Here is a 21,910-nt window from a genome sequence, read left to right on the forward strand (position 1 = left end):
GATCTCTGATTCTCAGGGCCCCACTGAATTGACTGGATGCATCTTTCAGTGTATGTGAGGATAATGTCTCCACCTGGGGTTGCTAGTTGTGGTATGTGACTAGTTTCACACAACAGATGGAGTTGAATTTGGGCCAATCTTCTTTTAAGGTTGTGTTGCCAGATTGCAGGTACCCCAGACAAGACTATGCATTTCTATCCTTCTTTGTATGTTGTTGGGACCTAAGCTCTATTAAATGTCTGTTTCTTACTCATTATTCTCAAAATACTTGTATCCTAATGCTTTAAAATAGAATTCAACATTGGACAAAGACCACCTATGGAAACCATTATTGCAATGGTGGATATTGCAGTAATGAAAGTGACTTTAAAAGGAGAAAACTGGGATAGGAATAGTTACATACTTGAACTGTGGCTGCTGACCCATCTATAACAATAAAAAGATCTATTTTGGAAGGAGGCCAGTTGTTTCCTTGCCCGTGTTTACCTTATTTGTTCTTGTAAGCCAGAAGGAAAGCAAAATATCTTTTGATTCACCTGCTGATCTGGAAATGGCAAGTGTAAATGTGGCATATAGAAATAATTTAACTTGCAACTTTTTTTCTTGTTAGTGTAACATGTGGTTGTGCTTCAGCATTTGAAACCCACAAACTGTAGATGAAGTATTTTTACTCCTCTTAGAATCAAGAATGTTTTTCTTATGATCTCATTTCAAGATGATGATGGTGCATCTTTCCAGTTTGGGTGTGATCCTGACAGTGAACATTGAAATCCTCAAAGTTTTGTGTTTTTGTTTTTTTTAAAAAATGTGTTGCCCTTGGGTATTGATTCCATAGACGTGTTCACTTCCAGATGGAAGATATAAGGGTCTATGTATCTACATTGCATATTGCACTATGAAGTATGAAATCTGGTAAAGCCACTCACAGTTATGGACCTGTAGTAATTAGAAGATAGTGGTGTGCGGTGTGCACACGTGCAGATGACTGCCTTCCCCCACTCCCTTTGTGTTTCATTAGCACAAATCTTGACACATTTACAGCATGCGATGGATATAATTGAATTTAGAGTAAGGGGTATCAGAACATGAGATGATAAACTTTCCATCTGGCAGATGTGTTGATGCGTATTATATGCTGGGTCCCAACATGCACATACTCTGCAAAATTACTCTTCAGTTGGAGTTTATTGGCCCTTTGTGCCATTTTATTTCCTTTGTGAAGTTCTTATTTCATGGTGTTCATCTAGAGAGGTTACTAGGGAGAGAAGCATGCACTTTCTTCTTATTACCTCGTCTTTATGTTGCGTCAGGTTTTTTTAACATTATTACAGCCCTGTGTTTAATCACTTCAAAGAGGAATATGATTGAATGCCCTAATGCTGGACTGTGTTTAAGTAGTGCTGGGCTGCTTTTAGGCAGCTTTTCCAAAATTTCCCACAATTTCAATCACGTATTCCTCTAAGGTATGCGCATGTGCGCACGTTTACAAGTTTTCTGATGTCTGCTCAGTTAGTTTTAGATCCCGCTCAGGTTGAATTAGGAAGGCCCCACTCTGAATGCATGTGTGCACGCATTGCCATGATACTGCCACGGAGTATCATTTTCACAGAGATGAAAAAAATTAGAGGGACCACTGATTTCAACTTAAAATCAGCCTTATTTCTTACATTCTGTTTTCCCTGACATATTAGGGCTGTTCACACAATCGAAAACTGGGTCAGTTGGAGCTGAATAGGATGGCTTTTCCTTCTACCTTGTTAAACCACTTGGTATGAGATCTGGGTAGGATGGCACCATCCAACCCAGCTCCTCTCTCACACTTGATCACTCTCCCTTCCTCCTATCTAGCTGTATGCTCACACGATCGAAAACTGGGAGCGCACACAGATCCTGAAGCTGGGTAGATTGCTCCCGCCTACCCATTGTTTGATAGTGTGAACTGCCTTATTTTATGTGGCTGAAATAGCAGTTGGAACCATTCGTGTACCTGTGAGTGATTCCAGCTGTGCATCTTCTAACATTTAGGGCATTATGAAGTTTAGCAAAAATATTTATTAAAAACTACAAATAGACTTACTTTGCCTGAAACTGATTGTTCCTGATTATTGTGAGTCTTGAGTCCCTCCTGCTCATACCTTTTTTCTATCTTTCCCCCTTCAGGTTTGAAAGATCCACAACTCATAGGTGACTCTACAAAACGACATGATGACTGGAGGCGTATCAGTGCCTGAGCCGGGCTCTCCAGCCAGCACTCCTGCTGCAGCCCTCAGCGTATCTTGGATACCTGAGGATGGCAGCCCCACTGCTGTGGAGGAACCATTTTTCCTAATGACCCCAGCTGCCCAGGCCATCTCAGGTTTCTTTGTGTGGTCAGCTTTGCTTATCACCTGTCACCAGGTAACCAAAATTCTTTGGCATTTTGAATTGTCCTTGGGAAAGAGACCTGAAGGAGAGCATCTTTAATTATGGCAAAAACAGGAAACGAGTTACTAATGTGCGATGTGCTTATTCCTACTGGCTGTGCTTTGACACAGTTCACATCTCTACCACTGGAGAATGCCTTCTGAAGAACAAAGGAGTATGTGAAACTGTCGTGGTCACTGTTTCTATAACAGTTCTAGAGGTTCTGAGACATGTGGTAGGTTAAGGTGGTGCCTCCATCTGCAATGTGCAAGAGAGCTGTTAAACTTACTAGGTTGGCTGCACCATGTCAGACTTGTGGTAGCCAGTGGCATTTTTGGATTATAGAACTTGCTGCCAAAAGTGGTTGCGGTTACATCAGGTTGTAGTTCAGCCTGCCTTCAGCTTGCGTGCACTTACCCACCTTGTGCAATGTTATGACTTGTAGTGTGTATGAGCAACCTCCAACTATTTCCAGATCACTAAACCAAAAATAGCTGTGTGTTCCCACTCCTGCTCAGTGTGCTGACACTTCCATATAGGTGTGGCCTCACTGAAGCAGGTCTAGGCAGTATCTTACAAGGAAAAGCTGGACAATGTCAAAAATATGGAAGATCACGCTTCCTTCCTCTCAAACTGTTAATATTGAGAGGCAGATTGTTATGCCAGACCTGGAGCCCCCCCACCCCGTGCCCGATTCCTAAGTAGCCATCAGTTCTTGATCTTCTGAGACATGTGAGCAACTCATGTTCCCCATAATAATGCATTTGGCTGACTGAGGCATGCTGTATGGTTAATTATGGGGAGTGGGGAAAGAGAGAAGGCTATGAGGAGGAGGAGGAGTAGGATGAGCTATGATTCATGGAGTTGAATAACCCTTGACTTTATCTTCCCATTTTGTAGTGTTGTCTGCTTTTAGCACATGGAATAAGCAGCCATTTATCATTTTAAATTTCTGCCCATGGTGTCTGTCTTGATGATGATCTCTCTGTACCAATGACTACAGCAAACCTAGTTGCATCGTGAGGAAGGGTTTTTCTCTTTCCTCTTCTGCTGCCAGATTTGTTAATGTAGGCCTTGGCTGCTGTATTTCATTAGGCTTGTATGTGCCAGTACAAGCCAGATTTAGTATCCTCTTTTGTAATATTCTCTAATCATGTCCTTGTGTGATGAGTAATGCTCGGAAACCCTACAATTCACCAACCTGTGTTTAGCACCTGTGGGTTAATGAACAGATAAGTGACTGTCATTTTGAGAGCTTACAACATGTTGTTGAAGCGACTAGAGTGAGATTCAAAAGCAGATTACTTATTAGGCCGTGAGGCAAGGCCCTTTATCGTGTTGTTTCATGGCAGCCCATCCCCCACTGCCCCGAGGGCCTAAGTAATCAATGCAATTTTTTCTTTTTCTTTTTCTAATAAATTTTATTGGTTTTAAAGATATAAAGATACAAAAGTGAGGGGGGAAATGAAATTAAGATAAGATCAAAAGAATAAGATACATCTCCAAACTTACAATAGCCACTAATAAAAACAGTTTTGCATACCTGTTTAGCAAACTTGTTATCCACAAGTAAGTACATTCTTATCATCAAAGTTGTCTAGTCTGGCCAAGCATCCTTTTAAAGCAAAATCTAAGGAAAAAAGTATAGTGACAAAAAAGTGACAACTCCATCAGTTATGAGCTTCAAATTAAACCTGAATCTCATTGGTTTTTATATCATTCAGGTATTTAGCGTATTATCTCCCACAAAATATTGAATAATTACATCAAGGCAAACTAAGAAGAAGGGAAAAGAAAAATAATGATAGTAATAATAATAATGAAAGAAAATGGCAGAGTGAAGTAATCTGTAATTAAATACAGTTTTTCTCTAAACAATTTGATTTTAAAAGGAAAGGAAAGAAATTAAAGAACTACCAAAAATATGGCAAAAGCTTTATTTGGAAGCCAATGCCATTTTTTCTAGGCAGTAAACCAAGGGTCTTTCATTTTCATTTATTTATCTCCCAGTAGTACTTTGTCTTTATTTTTTACATTTATATCTTGCTCTTCCTCTGAGGAGTCCAAATGGGTTGATGTACATGGGTTGTTTATCTTCACAACAACCCTGTGAAGTAGGTTCAACACTGAGATAAGTGATTTGGCCCAGTGATGTGCATGGCTAAATGGGATTTTGAACTCTGATCTCCCTGGTCCTAGTCCAGGACTCAAAGTGCTACATCAGTGTTCTTCATTGTAAGGCCCAGGGGCCAGTGACGGCCCCCATCAATTCCTAAGAGTAGCTCCCTGGCTGATTATTTATTAGGCCAAAGCTGAATATTCTGTATAGTCCCTGGTGCCATACAGAGATGACCATTCTCACTGTGCCCTGCTGCACATTGTGCAAAGCCAGGGCTCGGGTAAAGGAAACAAAGCCCTCTTGAGTCCCTGCACCATCTTGGAAGGTGTGGACGCAGTGCTGGGAAGTGTAGCCTTTTCGGTGCTTTCCTACTAGAGCTTTTAAGTGAGGGCTCCATCTCTGTTAAAGAGCCATTCCAGCACAATGGGGAACTACAGGGTTTTTTGGTGGGTTTTTGTTGTTGTAGCCGAAGTGGCCTCCACTAGAGGCCTTCACAATAACGAAGATCACTGGGCTACACCATGCTGCTCCAGTTGTTTCTTTGCAGTTGTTGCATAGTTTTTTAATAATTGGGGGGACAGGTTGGGGAAGGAGAAGATATTGGTTATAATGTGCAGTTGGAAAACCAAGTATCGGGAGGAAACAGTACATCCCTAACTCTTACACTGACGGGGTCAGTTTTAGGGGTGTTCCTTTAAATGTGCCCCCCCCCCGCCAATAAAACCCTGCAGGAGATTTTGCAAATAACTTTTGGCCCAAGGACTGAGTGTGGTTATTGGCTCTAAATAATCATTGCATAGTCCCTGCAGTATTGTCACAAAACCCATATTCTATGCACTCTCTTTCCAATTTGCTTCATGGCTGATATAAATCAGAGTAACACTTTACCTGTCATTAACTCAGTTAATAAATATAAATTTTGCTTTAGCACGTTAATTGGTTGCTGCAGGTCCATTGGAATAGCGTAATTAATATGTGGTCAAGGCATTTTGGTTACTGGCAATATGAAAGGAGGTTCCAGTCATGCTACATCCTTAGTTATGAAATACTCTTCCACAAGCAGTGGTGCACCCACACCCCCGCTGACAATCATCTGAGTTCCACCCTATTTTCCTGAACTCCCTCCAAACCTAGTAGCCCATATCTTCAAAATACTCTCCCCGCCCCCCGCCCCAAATTTGAGGAGTTGTTCCTCAAGCTTTTCCTTTGTTTGCATCCCTGGCCACCAGATATGGTTATAGACATTAGTTAAGATGGCTTTAAAAGGGAAGACACGTTTATAGAGAATGGATCTATCCATGACTCTTAGCCCTGATAGGTAAATGTGTTCAAAGGCAGAATTCCTATATAAACCAGGTACTGGAGTGAGTTGTTTTCTCTGTGCCCTTCTTGTATCCATATTTACCTGAATCGAAGACAACACTGAATTTAAGATGACCTCCTTAAGTAGAGGTTAAATTTTTATTTTATTTATTTAGCACATTTGTATACCACCAAAACCTGTGTGTCTGGGTTGTTTACAATAAAACACAGATTAAAAACAAAGTTGAAACATTAAAACATTATAATAATTGAAAACAATGATAGATTCTATAATTAAAAGCCTGAGTGAATATATGTGTCTTAGCAGCCTTTTTTAAAGCTGTCAGAGATGGGGAGGTTCTTACTTTGTCAGGGAGCACATTTCAGCGTCTTGAGGCGTTGAGAGACTAATGTATGAGTAAATGCAGTTGTTGTAGTTTCATTTCATCTGGGGCTAGGGGGTTAATATAATACAGCATTGTTTCTCTGCCCAAGACTCCTGTTCCCTTAAATGACACTGCCTTCTCTCCCTCCAACTTATGAAACTCCCTCTCTGTTTCTCATACAGGTTACACCTGCATTTACTCAAAAAGAACAGGACTCTGAATTTAAGATTGCGGCAGCCAGGTTGGTCTCTGGGTCATCTCAGAGAGACCACGTTACTCCTCTGTTGATGGAGCTACACTGGCTGCCAATAGGTTTCTGGGCAAAATACAAAGTGCTAGTTATAACTTACAAAGCCCTAAACGGCTTAGGCCCTGGGTATTTAAGAGAACGTCTTCTTCAGTACAAGCCCCACTGTCCATTGAGGTCATCTGAGGAGGTCCGTCTCCAATTGCCGCCAACTCGTTTGGTGGCTACACAGAGATGGGCCTTCTCAGCTGCTGCCCCGAGATTGTGGAATGCACTCCCTAATAAGATATGAGCCTCCCCATCTCTGGCAATTTTTAAGAAACTACTGAAAACACATCTCTTTAACCAAGCTTTCTCAGCTTTTTAGAACTTGTTTTTCAATGGCTTCAGCTATTTAATTGGTGTGTTATGATGTTTTAACTGTTAATTATTATTTTATGTAGTTTATTTTTGTTTTGTTAGTTGATTTTAATGGTGTTTTAATGTAAACCGCCCAGAGCCTTTTGGAAGGGCGGTATAAATTTTTTAATAATAAATAAATAAGATGACCTCCTGATTTCTAACATCAAAAAACTTGGAAAAAACTTAGTCTTGGATTCAGGTAAACAGTCCCAGAGGCCTCTGAATGGGCACTGAGATTACCAGGGCTGTGCAACTTTGGTGCTCCAGCTGTTTTTGTACTACAACTCCAATAATCTCCAGCTAGAGTGGCCAATAGTTAGGGATGATGGAAGTTGTAGCCCAATACCTGCAGGAGGGCCAAAGTTGTGCAGCCCTGCATTAGGCTATCTAGCCCAACATTCTGTTTTCCAGAACACTCTGTTCTTATAGTTCATTTCCACATCTTATTATTATGTTGTAGCCAGGTTGGACATGTGATGCTAGGTTAGCATATGCCATGAGCTTGCTTGATGTATGACCCTTCCTTCCTGACTCCAGGGATAATTCTGTGGTTAACCCCAGTTAGGAGGCCTAGGAGTCATCCAAGCAAAAATGTATGCTATCCCTAGATTGCATTGTATGTGACTGGCTAGGTATTACTGGATTGTAATGAGACAAAAGGAGAATGCTTCAGCATAATATCTTAACAAGCCACAGTTGCACACAACCCCTACATTAGGAAGAATCTTTTCTGCAAAGTACTTCTTGTGTTGGCATTGCTGTGTCTGGAAGCACTCTAACTGCCAGGACCAGGACTATTTCAGAATTGTTTATAACCAGCACTCGAATGTACTCTCTATCCAAGAGTACTCATCCGATCAGTAAAGATTTTAACCTCTAAAGGAGGCAGGCTATTCTCTGAAACAAAATATTGTAAAGATGAGACTGCATTCAGTTACAGAACTGCCAGTGCAATTTGTGGTTATTGGGGAAAGACGTGTTGTGATAGTTTACAATTTAGAGGCTCTCCCTTCAATACACAACAGGTTAAAGTTGTGTTTTTTATTAATCCTCATTCCTGTTGTTTATATGGAACAAAAAACTTCCCACGGGGTGGCTTATGATATGATATAGAAGGTTCTGCTGATATCGAAGGTTCTGCTTCTCAGCAGCACTGAGAATTTGCAAGTCATATGTAGTACAAGGGTTTTTGGTATGTTAAAATTGGTTTTCTAAAAATAATAGATTGAAACTGTAAAGTGTAAGTGAATTGTGACTGAAGGATGGTAGAGTCTAACTTCATTGTCAGAAAGAGTTTCTTGTGTCTACTCTTGCATTTTATGCTGTTGGAATGGTGTGCACAAGTGAAAATGAAGGCACAGTTTGTAACCTAACACAAACGAATTGCAGCTGAGAATCTTATTCAGATCCCCACCTCTGTTTATAACAACAAAAAGAGTTTCCAGCTCTTGGGATTCTGCAGGTGTTGGAAGTCTATCCCTTTTTCATATGAAATGCTTAGCTTCAGGGCAACTACTTCTATCTTGGATAAATGTATTGTATAGCATTACTTGATTTTTAAAAAGTAATATAGAACTACTTATTAGGCTTTTTTGTCCTTAAAGAGTGGATGTATTCTAAAGGAAGAGGTTTAAATGCAAGATCAAGTGAATATTCCCTACAAAATTTTCAGCAGAAGACCTTACAAGAGCAACAGTGGCTTATGTGATGTTTGGGGTTGTATTTCCAGTTTTCCCTTCTCTGTCTTTGTGATGTGACTCTGACTCCAGTCTCTGTCTCTTCTTTCCCAGATCTACATGCATCTCCGCTGCTATAGTTGCCCCAATGAGCAACGTTATATTGTCCGGATCCTCTTCATTGTGCCCATTTATGCTGTCGACTCATGGCTCAGCCTCCTTTTCTTCACCAATGACCAATACTATGTTTACTTTGGCACTATACGTGATTGCTATGAAGGTAAGGCCTTTGAGAGAAGGAAAACATAGTAGAGGGAGGGAGTACTTCATATGTGAGCCTGGAACTATGGGGGAAGGAGTGGCCTTGCTCAGCTATGGATAATGTCCTAGTTCAAGACAAGTTTGGTGGTCTTATACAATGGAGAAGTGACAGCGTATGCTAGCCAGGCTGCTGGCAGTGAGTGCTAGTCATAATAACAAAAACGGAATCGGGTTGTGTAGTGATAAGGATATGAGCAAAGACAAAATTCTGTTGGCATCTACAAGCATTCTGCTGCATAATATGAGAACGTGGTTCAAATGAAAACTAACAATATTGTTACAAAATAATTCAGAAGTACAGTGATGATAGATCAAGAACATCACGCAGAGAGGTAAGATTTCTTTGGTTCTGGTGAGTCACTCATAAGATTATGCCGGTAATTTTCCATCTGATAAGAAAACATGTGATTGACATTCTTAGCAGGCTACCACCAAATTGGTAGGAATAGAGCTCCAGGAACTTGGTGGGACAGGCCAGACATGAGGAATTTTTACAGCCAAATGTGGTTAAATGGAAGAAATTCTACAGCCGGATAGCTCCTGATCTCAGATCCTCTAAAATCTTTCATCCACAAAAGATGACCTCCTCAGCAGGGTCATATTGGAAGAAGTAGCAATGGAGGTTGGAGAGTCTGCCTGAGATACTCTGGACCCAGAATATTGATTAGCTGTGGATTGGAACTCTTAATTGAGTCTTCTTGCAAATCTGCAAGAAGATGCAGGTGGAGGGACCTGCACCTTCCTGAACTTTCTAGACAGTTCCCAGTTGCAGTCTCATTCATCTGTATGGCTACACAAATGGGAGTTCAATGAATCCTGGCTATAATAAGTAACTTGTTTATTTCTTGGAACTTTCAAGTCACATGATGTCACTAGGGTAGGCTTAGTTGACTGCTGGCTTACATAGCAGTGTCCTGCATGTGCCTTCTATGATGTTAGTGCACTATATGCTACATGGAATCATAGTGTTGGCATGGGCTTGTAGACTATCTAGTCCAACATTCTGGTGCAGGAAATCCAGAACTATAGCCAACTATAGAGGCTGTCTAGCCTCTGCTTAAACACCTCCTATCGAGCCGAGTACACCTAAATATTTGATTCAGATGTCAAACTGCCTTTACTGATTAAGATAAACTCTTTACATTTAACTAAAATTTGCCTCCCTATAACTTAAGCCATTCAGTTCAGCCTTTGCTGCTCTGAGGCAGCAGAGAACAAATCTTTGTTCTCTTCTTGTGACAGCTCTTTGGATATTTGAAGAGTTCTATCATGTCATCTGTTCACCTCCCCGGTTTTCGCTTCTTCAGGCTAAACATATCCAGTTTCTTCCATCTTTCCTGATAAGGCTTGTTTTCAGGCCCTTACTTTGTTGCCATCCTCTGAACCCATTCCAGTTTGTTTGTGTACTCAACATGTGGTGTTTAGAACTCAACATAGTTCTCCAGATGGGATTTGACTAGTGCTGAATAAAGTGGAGCTATTTTACTTATCATGACTTGGAATCTAATATTATTAATACAGCTTAAAATTGATTAGCCTTTTCCACAACCGTGTCACATTACTGAGTCATGTTCAGCTTGTGATCAATTGCAATCCCAAGATCTCATGTGTGCTGCTGCCAAGCCAGGAATCTCCCATTCTATCCCTGTGCATTTGATCCCCTGCACCTGTCTCTAAGTGCAGATGATTGCATTTATTCCTGTTGAGTTTTTGTTAGTTTCAGCCCAGCTTTCAATTCTGTTAAAGTTATTATTTTCTGAGGTGTTGGCTATCCCTCCAGTTTTGTCATTTGCAAATCTGATGAGGAATCCCTTTACTCCTTCATCTTGACAAAAATGTTTGAGAGTGCATTTGAGCCCAAGACAGAACCCTGTGGCACCTCACTCAAAACCACTCTCCAATTTGATGACGAGCTGTTGATGAATGCTGTTTACGAATATGATGAATATTCGTATTCATTTGAGAATGGTTTTCCATCTAGTTGTGAATCCATTTGATAGTATTATCATCTAGCCTGCAGTTTACCTGTTTGCTAATTAACATATCATGGCAACTGTCAAATGATTTGTTGAAATCAAAATAAATTTCACCCACAGCATTACCACAATTGACTAAGCTACCAACCCAAGGTGGCGGGTGGTGGTGGTGGGGAGGATAAAGTTAGTGTGGCAGGATTTATTCTTGACAAATCTATGCTGGCTTCTACTAATCACTACATTGTTACCAAGATGCTTACCAACTAACAGCTTTATAATCTCTTATAGTATCTTTCCTGGAATTGAAGTCCATCTGGCTAGTCTGTAATTTCCTGGATTTTCCTAGAAATTGCTGGTTTTCATGGCTGTATCCTGCATGTTCCTTGTATGATGTTAGTGCACTATATCACAGAGTTAGTGATTTCCCCTTTTTGAAGATCAGAACATTAGCCCATCTCCAGTCTTTTGACACCTCACCCATTCTAGAGTTCCTCACCTGCACCGGAATGTCTCCAAGATGACAGACCAGTTCTGATAATGTATTAACAATTTCTTTTAGTGCCCTAGGATGCAATTCATCTGGCCCTGAAGACTTGAGTTAATTTAAGGTAGATAGGTGTTTCCTGACCAGCTCCTTGTCGATTTTGAACTGCAATCCTGACCCCTCTCTATTAATGCTGCTTTCATGAGATTGTGTGTTGTTCCCTTTTTGGGAGAAGGTGGAGACAAAATAAAAGTTGAGCAATTGCCTGCTCTTTGTCACCTCTTTTATAGTCCAAGAGCCCATGTCAAAAAATGTGTGTGATAAGGTACAAAAGGTTTGACCATCTAGAGTTGTTAAACTAGTTCTGGCATTCCCAAAAGCGCCAATCTTATGAGTGGCTTCTGGGGGGATTGTATCCCCTAAGCACCCAAAATGCCTTCTTGGGGCCATTACTTACATCATAAGGTACATGGATGAAACAAGCAGTATCTGTTGGGGAAGAATGTACCTAATCCCAAACTGTCCAATATGACTGATTTTGTTGGGGCTTAACCCCTTTCAAACTCTCTGCAAAGGGATACTTCATAATTACTTCATAAGGTACATGACAGTTTGGAAGCAACTCTTGAGAAGATAAGGCTGGTACTTAAAATCAAAAAGGTTGCAGAGCAGCTTTTTTAAATGACACCTGGGGGATTGCTGACAGGAACTGGATGGTATCTGGTTCGGCAAGCAAAATCCCCTAAGGTGCAAGGGTGCAAACGTTTCAGATAAACCAGAAGGGGACAGAGTAGAACCAAGAGTAGAGCAGATGGAAATACATGACAGCTGGTCCAATGACAGTAAGGGAGATAGTACACATCAGCACCAGGTAAGAGACTTGGTGTATAGGTGTTTATATATCAATGCCGGAAGCCTCTGAGCCAAGATGGGTGAGCTGGGGTGCTTGGCTGCTAATAAAAACATAGATATAGTAGGCATAAGAGAAACCTGGTGGAATGTTGAGAACCAGTGGGACACTGTTATTCCTGGATACAGACTCTACAGAAAGGACAGGGAGGGGAGGATTGGGGACAGAGTAGCATGCCCAGGAAGATCTCAGTATTCTCCTGGGTTCTGTTTCTCAGCTAGTGCCACAGATACTGAAACCATGAATACTGGGTAATTGGGGCTATGGAACCGTGGGAGTTAGGCTATTAAGCGGGGGAATCGGACTAAAATGGTGGGTTAAAAAAAACAAAACATTTTTTTAAAGATATTGGTGAAAAAATGGGTGAAATTAGCTTTTGGGGTGGTGGTGGGTTTTCTTTCTTTTCCTTTCTGCATTTTACCTTTTAAAATTGTTGTGGAGGTGGCTGCCGCAGTGGGGATTGCTGTGGGAGCAGCAACGGGGACTCCTCCCTCCAAGCCTCTCTTCCAACTCACCGCGCAGACTGGTTTGGAGCCCCACGGATGGCCTCCGCCACCATCCGTGGCAATTTTAAAAAGTAGAGTGCTGCCTTCTTTCCCCTCGTTCCCTCCAAACAAAGCCTTTTACTTGTAAAGGGGAATCCTTGCTGGATACCCCTTTACAAGTATGGCCGTGGCCAACCCCCGACCTGCGGATACGCGAATCCCCCCGCCGCCCCCCCAGTGTATGCTGAGGTCGGCTGCCTGTTTCCCCCGACCGCGGATACGCAAAACCACGAATGGTGAAACTGTGGATAAATAACGAAGTTTGCCTGTATATTAAAGAAGGGATAGAATCCAACAAGCTAGAAAACCTAGGAAGACCGGAGTCCTCCACAGAATCATTATGGGTGACAATACGAGAACTGAAAGGAAATGTGTTACTAGGGATGTGCTATCTCCCTCCATGCTGAGAGTGACCTGGAGTTGGAGATGAGGTGTCAAAGAGAGACAGAGCTGTAATAATGGGTGACTTAAGTTACCCTGACACATACTGGGCAAATTCATGTGCAGATATTGACAGAAAACCCAAATTTCTGTTAAATGACTGCCTTAGAGTAGTGGGTCATGGAACCAACCAGAGAGAAGGTGACCTTGGACTTAATCCTTAGTGGTGCCCAGGTCCAAGAGATGCACCTAGATAATTTTGGAGCCTGGACCTAAAGGCCTTTGGAGCCCCTCTCCCTTTGCTGGAGGATCCCCCCCCCCACACTGTGTGTTAAGCATCATCCCCCTTCACACACATATACCCACACCATGACACACATAGAATGTTTAACATGTGGGTTCTTGAGGGCACAAACAGCAACTGAACTCACAAGAATGTAAGAATATAAAACAGGTAGATTTATGCAGATATGCATTAGCAGAAACATTTCAACACGCAACTTAACATATACCCATCCCACATATTTCTTTCCCTATTCTCCCCTGTGTCTCTAAAGCACCTGGCACAGGTCATAATCACACCTGGCTGCCTGACACAGTGCAGGCCAGCGGTGACCAGACATAGGAACATAGGAAGCTACCATATACTGAGTCAGACCATAGGTCCATCTAGCTCAGTATTGTCTACACAGACTGGCAGCGGCTTCTGCAAGGTTGCAGGCAGGGATTTCTCTCAGCCCTATCTTGGAGATGCCAGGGAAGGAACTTGGAGCCTAGATGCTCTTCCCAGAGTGGCTCCATAGTGGTAGAACCATTGGGGAACTGTGACCATAGTGTGATCCAATTAAGCTTATATGCATGTGGAGCATTGCCAAAGACGTCCATCACAGATGTGTTGTGTTTCAGAAGAGGAAACCTCTCAAAAATGAGGAGATTGGTAAAAAGGAAGCTGAATGGGAAAGTCAGGAGGGTCAAATCACTCCAGAAAGCATGGAACTTATTTAAAACCACAAAAATAGAAGCTCAGTTGGAATGTATACCAAGAAGGAAGGAAGGTACCTTCAGCATGGCTAACAAGAAGAGTCAGGGAGGCTATAAAAGGGAAGAAGACTTCCTTGAAAATGGAAGTCCTGCCCAAATGAAGAGGACAGAAAGGAACATAAACTCAGGCAAAAGAAATGCAAGGAGACAATAACGGATGCAAAAAGAGTTTGAGGTGCATATAGCTAGAAGTGTCAAGGGGAATAACAAAAACTTCTTTAAATATATCTGAAGCAGAAAACCTGCCAGGGAGGCGGTTGGACCCTTAGATGATGAGGGCATGAATGGGACTATTAACAAGGATAAGGAGATTGCAGAGAAGCTGAATTTATTATTTATTTGTTCGATTTCTACACCACCCTTCCAAAAATGGCTCAGGGCGGTTTACACAGAGAAATAACAAATAAATAAGCTGGATCCCTGTCCCCAAAGGACAATATAAAAAGAAACGTAAGATAGACACCAACAACAGTCACTTGAGGTACTGTGCTGGGGGTGGATAGGGCCAGTTACTCTCCCCCTGCTAAATAAAGGGAATCACCACGTTAAAAGGTGCCTCTTTGCCATGTTAGCAGGGGTTTATGAATAAGTTTATGTATCTGCCTTCATGCTGAAGGATACTGACCACATACAGGTTGAGTATCCCTTATCCAAACTGCTTGGGACCAGAAGTGTTCAGGATTTCGGACTTTTCTGGAATATTTGCATACTGTAATGCGATATCTTGGGCATGGGATCCAAGTCTAAACACAAAAGGTTACTGTACACTGTATTTTTTGGGGTGGGTGGGTTAAAGTATAAAAACAAATAAGCATTGAATTTACGATAACTACAGGTAGCTGTAAATGTAATGAAAACTAATTGCAAGGAAATTTTCAATGCAATAATGTTGCTGGTCATGTTAGACTCAAACATGGCATTTTAGGTGGAGATGAAATTCAGATTTCATGTGAAAATAATGTTTTGTTGGTGCTGCGGGGGCACGCTGTGGTGGTTTCCGGATTTTGGAGCATTCTGGATGTCCGGATTAGGGATACTCAACCTGTACCAGCTTCGGAACTGAGTTTCTCAGGCTTGGAGGCTGAAGAACTGGGCCAATTTGAGGTGATGAGAGGATGTTCTAAACTGTCTTGAAAAACTAAATATTAGCAAATGGTGAGGGCCAGATGGCACCCACCCAAGAGTTCTGAAGGAACTCAAATGTGAAAGTGCTGATCTCCTAGCAAAAATATGTAACTTGTCCCTACAATCAGGCTCTGTAATGGAGGGCTAGAAAGTAGCTAATGTAACTCTGATTTTAAAAAAGGGATCCAGGGGGGATCTGGGAAACTGCAGGCTGCTTAGTTTAACTTCTGTGCTAGGTAAATTGATGGAAAGCAAACTTAAGGACAAAATTATTAACCATATAGAACAGGCCTTGCTGAAGGAGAACCAGCATGCCTTCTGCAAGGGCCGATCTTGCCTCACTAAACTTTTGGAGTTCTTTGAGAGTGTCAACAGGCATGTGGATAAAGGTGATCCAGGACTTTCAAAAAACTTGTGACAAAGTTTCCCACCAAAGGCTCCTGAGTAAACCTAACAGGCATGGGATAAGGGGACAGGTTCATGTGTGGATTGGTAACTGTTTGAAGGGCAGGAAACAGACGGTAGGAATAAATTGAGTTTTCACAATGGAGGGAAGCAAGAGGTAGGGTCTTCCAGTCTGTACTGGGACCAGTGCTCTTTAACTTGTTCATAAATGATCTAGAAGTTGAGGTAAGCAGCCTCAAAGTGGCCAAATTTGCAAATGACACTGAGCTATTCAGGGTAGTGAAATCTAAAACAGATTGTGAGAAGCTCCAAAAGGATATCTCCGAACTGGGTGAGTGGACAAAAAATGGCAGATGTGATTCAGTGTTAGCAAGTATAAAGTGATGCATATTAGTGCAAAATGCCCCAACTTCATATATACACTGATGGGGTCTGAGCTGTCAGTGACTGACCAGGAGAGGGATCTTGGGGTTTTGGTGGACAGCTCATTGAAAGTGTCAACTCTGCACGGCAGCAGTGAAAAAGGCAAATTCCAGGGGCATAGCTAGGGGAGAGGGGGCCTGTGTTCACCCCTCTCCCTGGTGGCCCCTCAGAGTGAGGTAGATAATGAAGAAAATAGGGAGGGGGTGGAGCTGGTACCCCCGGATTCTTTGAACCCATCAATTATAGGTACACCCCTGCCAAATTCCATGCTAGGGATCATTAGGAAGGGGATTGAAAATAAGAATGCTACTATATAATGCCCTTAATCAGATCTGTAATGTGGCCACATTTGGAGTACTGCATACAGTTCTGGTCATTGTATCTTAAGAAGGACATTGTAGAACTGGAAAAGGTGCAGAAGAGGGCAACCAAGGCTGCTACAGTTTCCTTCCTTCCTCTTCATTATTTATTAAACTTGTATACCACTTTTCCTAAATACTCAACATGGTGTACAAGGATAAATAAAAGTACAGTAAAACTTGTTAGAATGATAATTAAAACAATAACATCCAAATAAAACAATCCAAAAACATACCAGTTAGACTGACTACAGATTGAACAATGGATGAAGCACTTAGTCAGGGAACACATACCAGAATGGAAAGGTTTTCAATCTGTGGCGAAAGGTAGACAGAAAGGGAGTCAGAGAGATCTCGAAGGGGAGGGTGTTCCATAGCTTAGAAACCATTGCAGAGAAAGCCCTGTCCCTGAGTCACCACTAAATAGGTTTCCAAGCCATGCAAGACCTGGGATAGTGTCCCAGACGGCCATCTCAAAATCCATGCATGCTCTTATGGGAGGAGGCAGTCTGTAAGATACCCTGGCCCTGATCTATTACTTCCTTATACTTGGAAGGAGCCAAGCCATATAAACAACTTGATCTGCTTGAAGGAGTAGTGAGGTCCTTCACACCTGTGACAATACACCAAGACTTGATGGCAGATGTACACATGTGTGTTCCCTTTCTCTTCAGAGGCTACCTTTGTTCAGCCTGGCTTTCCTGTTCTTCTGCCTTCCACTGTCTGTGCATACAAAAGGCATAGGTACTCTGTAAAACTCATCTCCTAGCAACAGCTGTTATCCCCTCTGCCTCGCCTAGAGAGTTTGCAAACATCACAGCATCTGCTCAGAGGGTCAGCTTGCATTCTAAAGTTCACCGGTTAGTCCATGCTCTATTCTAAGGGGTGGTCCCTCCCCCGTCCACCAATTCTTGTGTTGTCTGTACTTGAAACAGTTTCAAAGCTATCTAAGAAAAGCAGGAAACAGGACAGGGTGGGAATCTTTTCGTTTTGAGGGAGATTTTTCTCATGGGAAAAACTACTCTTGGAAAATATTAATGAACATATCTGGCATTTAACTCTAAATCTATTTTGTATTGGCCATTGCTCCAGCTTGTACATGCAGAGCAATTGTACATCTGTCTGTGCCACCCCCTCCCCCCACCTTCCTTTTTGAATATTTTTACACATGAAAGCCTGATGCTGGAATCTATAGTATTTTTTATTTTGAGTTTAATAGCCCTAGTTGATTGAATAATCTCCTTTTAGGAATGTTGGTGATATTGTTGCCAGAGACTTCATGTACTTCCCTGAGGACACTGGGAATGCTGAAAAAGTGTTTTTGTTCTTTCCTCTTTGATTTTATTTCCTTCTGACCAAGGTTTCTGAATGGGCAGTTCTTGCTAGAATTAACCCTTCTTGTATCAGAGGACAGGGAGGAGACCTGTTGGAGAGCAATAGCAACACAGCATACTTCTGTGCTGGATACTGAGTTCCACCCAACATTCTTCTAAGATCCTCTACACACTTTATTTATTTAACAGATTTCTGTACCGCCTAAAACTTATATCTCTGGGCAGTTAATAGTAAAAACACAATTAAAACAAAATTTTATACATTAAAACAATTTAAAACTTAAAACAAGTTAAAAGTATTAAAACAGTAAATTTAATCAAAAGCCCGGGTGAAGAGATGTGTCCTGATAGACTTTTTCAGAGTTGTCAGAGATAGGAGGCTCTTATTTCAAAAGGGAGTGCATTCCAAAGCTTCGGGGCAGCAGCAAAGAAAGCAGTAGCCACCTGAGTAACTACCAGACAAGCCTGTTCCAACTGTAGACAAAATTCTCCATATGATCTTAATGGGTGGTGGGAATCATGGCAAAGAAGACACTTGTCACCAAGAGTTGAAGTTTGGTAGAGGATCTCAGGCAAACGTTGGATGGAACTCTGTAACCGGGGCAGGAACCAGACTTTGGCAGATTCAGACATCACAGTGATTGGAAGAATGTGCTCCTGGTTTCTGAAATGTTACCTGCTTACTGTCTTGCAGCAGATCATGTGAACCTGCCCAATATATCCTAAAACTTCTGTCAGAATAAACCCTTTTGTTAGTGTCACTGAGTATGAGTTAAGAACTCATGTAAACTGCCCAGAGACGTGAGTTTGGGGCAGTATAAAAATAAGTTAAATGAATAAATAAAAATAAACATCTCGAGGCTATTCTCATGAGCAGCCAAGCCTGGGCTTGGCTGCCCATGAGAACCACTGGGATCCACATGAATCCCAATGCTGCCGCGGCACCAAACCTGGCTTTCAAGCCCAGCTTTTAGCTAGGGTTAATGGAGCAAGTGCTCCATTAACCCAGGCTCTAGGACCGTGTACCTATGGGGTGCCTAGAGCACCTGTCCCCTGGGAGAATTCCCCAATGCACTGCGCTCATCGTGTGGTGTGTTGTGGGATTCCCCCAGCCTCTGGAACACTGCGCTGGTTGCCACTGCTGCAGTCATGTGCCTGACAGTGTCGCTGGGGCCAGTCTGGGATCGTCCACTGGCAGGGTAGCTTTAACCCTGCCTTCCCTCGCCCGCATTATCGTGTGAAAGGCCCCCTTATGTCTTTCTCATTACAGTAATCCCTCGACCTACGAACTACTCAACTTACGTTTTTTTCGAGTTACGAGCGACAAAAAAGACCGGAAGTAGTTGCCGGTTTAGAATCAGCTTACTCGACCTACGAATGTTTAAATGCGGCTTCCTCGAATTACGAGTGTTTTGAGACTTCCGTGGTGCGCTCGACTTACGAAAATTTTGACCTCCGAACGTGCGTTCGGAATGGATTATTTACGTAAGTCGAGGGACCACTGTACTGTTCCTATTTTGAGGTCAGAAGTAGAGTCTGTATCTTGTGTCCTTTTTTCAAACCTTGGACACCACAACGATTACAACATGAAAACAGAACCTCTATAGCTCCTGGCTGAAAGTGTAGCAGAAATGCCTCATAAATTATAAGGGGCCTACAACCTACTCTTGAAAATGACAACTCAAAGAAGCAGATGAGGCGAATTTAAAACCATGCTAGTACACGCACAATTCATAAACTTGAACCAGTTACTCACTAGCCATAAGCACACCACAGTGCGGCTGTATCACTGTGGCACTTGCTATAGCCCAGAGTGCCAGCTGTTTCCCCTAATAAACACTAACAGCATAGTTAGAGGACCAGATTGTACTCTCCATCCTGTATTGGGGCCTCTTAACCTCCCATTCAGCAGCATGTGTGTGTGACAAAGGGAGTGTTTGGAATGTTCATCAGCAGTGTGCATTGGCCAAGCAATGGGAAACTGACCTCTCTCTCCCTCTCCCTCTCCCTCTCTCTCTCTCTATCTGTCTATGGATACCACCTCAACTTGTGTCTCTAGGCAAGACAAAATAGAAATACAGAACTCCAGTGAATGGATACAGAACTCTCTATGGAAAATAGCCAGCCACTCTTGAGTTCTCTTATCTACTTGCAGAATTTTTTGATGACTTTGAGAAGTCTGTTCCAGTCAAGCCTGAAGCAGCAATTCATTCAGAAACTTGATTGTGTACACCGGAGTGTGCTCTTTGCATTCTTGAGTAGTTAGCAGTACAAGGAGCTGTTCCTTTTAAAAGCAGGGTACTGTGAGATTGAGTGCAAACACTCCATTAGCTGTCTTACGTTGCTTGCTGACATCTGAAGAAGGCCTCATAAAGCATATGCTCTTATTAAAATGAATTGGTCTTAAATATCTTGAATATTCAATCTTGGGTTATATTTATTCTAGGTCTTTGACCCTATTTTAATAGTGACTGTTTGCCAGTCATAACTGAGGAGTAACACTGCTGAGAATCTTAGCATTAATATAGCACATCTGTAGCACTGAAAGGATTTCTCAATCTTTACAACAGTTCCTAAAGCCAATCTTCTTGTCCCCATATTGCAGGCAGGGGAGCTGAGGCAAGATTTGAACCAGGAACTTCCCTGCTTACAACTGTCCTAATGTATTGTCATAGGTGACGTTCAGTCACTAAGCAGACAGATAAGCCGTACCCCTTGTGGACTGAACTTTCAGATGCCAAGATATCCTTCCATTTTACTTAATTATTTAAATCCGGCTGCAGGGACCAAACTCCATTGGCTCATACTGTAGAAGGATATAATCTCATAATTCCGGTCAAGTTTAGTAATTTGGTGACTGATCATTCTTTGGATAAGAAATCTTCAAGTAAACAGAAAATGCAAAAAGAAATTATGTGACTTGTAAAGAGCACTTCCACATCCATCATCAGTGTCCCAGAATGACACTAGGGAGCACTGTAATTCAAGGAAAGGCATTTAAAATGTGATGAAAAGAGACTCTGAATGCTTCCCGATATCTTGGAGCACTTTCTGAAATGTTGTGAGGTTAACATCGTTTGCTTGGTACAAAGCTGGTGAGGCAGGGTTGAAGAGAATGTCCTATCAGGCTCCTGGGGGATAGGTCACTTGCTGCCTGCAGAGTAAAAATCCTATGCATCTGTATTCTTCTACAAGCCCTCTTTTTGAGTGGAATCGGCTTTCAAGCAAATATACGTAGACTTTCAGCCCTAATTGGTCTTGTAGAATGTTGTATCCAGAACCTTATTGTGGAGCACAAAGAGATCAGAACATGTAGGATCTGGTTTATGTGTTTGAAGATGGCCTACCTGGAATTGTAGTGAGATATCTTCCTGTCTCTCTGAGACAGTGGCCTGTTGACTTGTTCTCTGTTCTTAAGTAATGATGGGAAGGATCCCCCCGCCGCCTTTATTTTTTGGTATTCTGTCCCTTTTCTGGCTCAAAGCCTAGTGGCGTAGGTGAACAGTTTCAGTCTGCAAGTTATCTGCCACTGTGCCTGCTGCTATAGCTTCTAATAGTGGTTTTCCGAGGTCTAACAGTATCCACCGGTATGAAGTCCCATCATACCTGTGGAACATTCCATGTTTAGACAATTGACTGATTTATTTATTTTGATGAATTAAAAAGGTTTCCCTGCTTGATTGTGTATCAGGATTTTAGAGTCATATTAAAAAATACAGGTACAGTACTTATAAAAATTGTCAGAACTATTGCTGTATTTATATGTAGGTTTTAATTGGTTAACTCATATGATCAATTGTCTAAGATTTATTTAATTAAGTTACAGCCCTAGTGAATACAATGTAGTTCAAGAATTGATGAGCTTGATGGAATTTTTTTCTTTGTGGTTTATTTTGGACAACTTCATTCCTTTGGAGTATATTGAGTGATCATGTCTATTTAACATGTTTTTTGCAGCTTTTGTAATCTACAATTTTCTTAGCCTCTGCTATGAGTACCTTGGTGGAGAGAGCTCCATCATGTCTGAAATTAGAGGGAAGCCCATTGAGTGAGTATGCTATATCTCCTTAC

The 21,910-nt window shown here is 41.9% G+C and overlaps 1 protein-coding gene and 1 long non-coding RNA gene across 5 annotated transcripts in view; one reads left to right on the plus strand and one right to left on the minus strand.

Moving 5' to 3' along the window:
- TMEM184B (transmembrane protein 184B) overlaps positions 1-21,910 on the plus strand; it is a 66,180-nt gene that overhangs the window by 19,791 nt on the left and 24,479 nt on the right. For all 3 annotated transcript variants that reach the window (XM_053254460.1, XM_053254462.1, XM_053254461.1), the window contains exons 2-4: positions 2,161-2,397; positions 8,650-8,815; positions 21,797-21,887. In XM_053254460.1, the coding sequence (XP_053110435.1) occupies positions 2,203-2,397; positions 8,650-8,815; positions 21,797-21,887 (452 nt within the window). In that variant the 5' untranslated portion in view covers positions 2,161-2,202. The remainder of the gene's footprint in view (positions 1-2,160; positions 2,398-8,649; positions 8,816-21,796; positions 21,888-21,910) is intronic.
- LOC128326820 (uncharacterized) overlaps positions 1-21,910 on the minus strand; it is a 54,678-nt gene that overhangs the window by 17,473 nt on the left and 15,295 nt on the right. For both annotated transcript variants that reach the window (XR_008308295.1, XR_008308294.1), the window contains exon 3: positions 3,947-4,033. This is a non-coding gene — a long non-coding RNA (uncharacterized LOC128326820). The remainder of the gene's footprint in view (positions 1-3,946; positions 4,034-21,910) is intronic.

This window comes from Hemicordylus capensis, chromosome 5 (genome assembly GCF_027244095.1).
Source record: "Hemicordylus capensis ecotype Gifberg chromosome 5, rHemCap1.1.pri, whole genome shotgun sequence".
Taxonomy (NCBI): Eukaryota; Metazoa; Chordata; class Lepidosauria; order Squamata; family Cordylidae; genus Hemicordylus; species Hemicordylus capensis.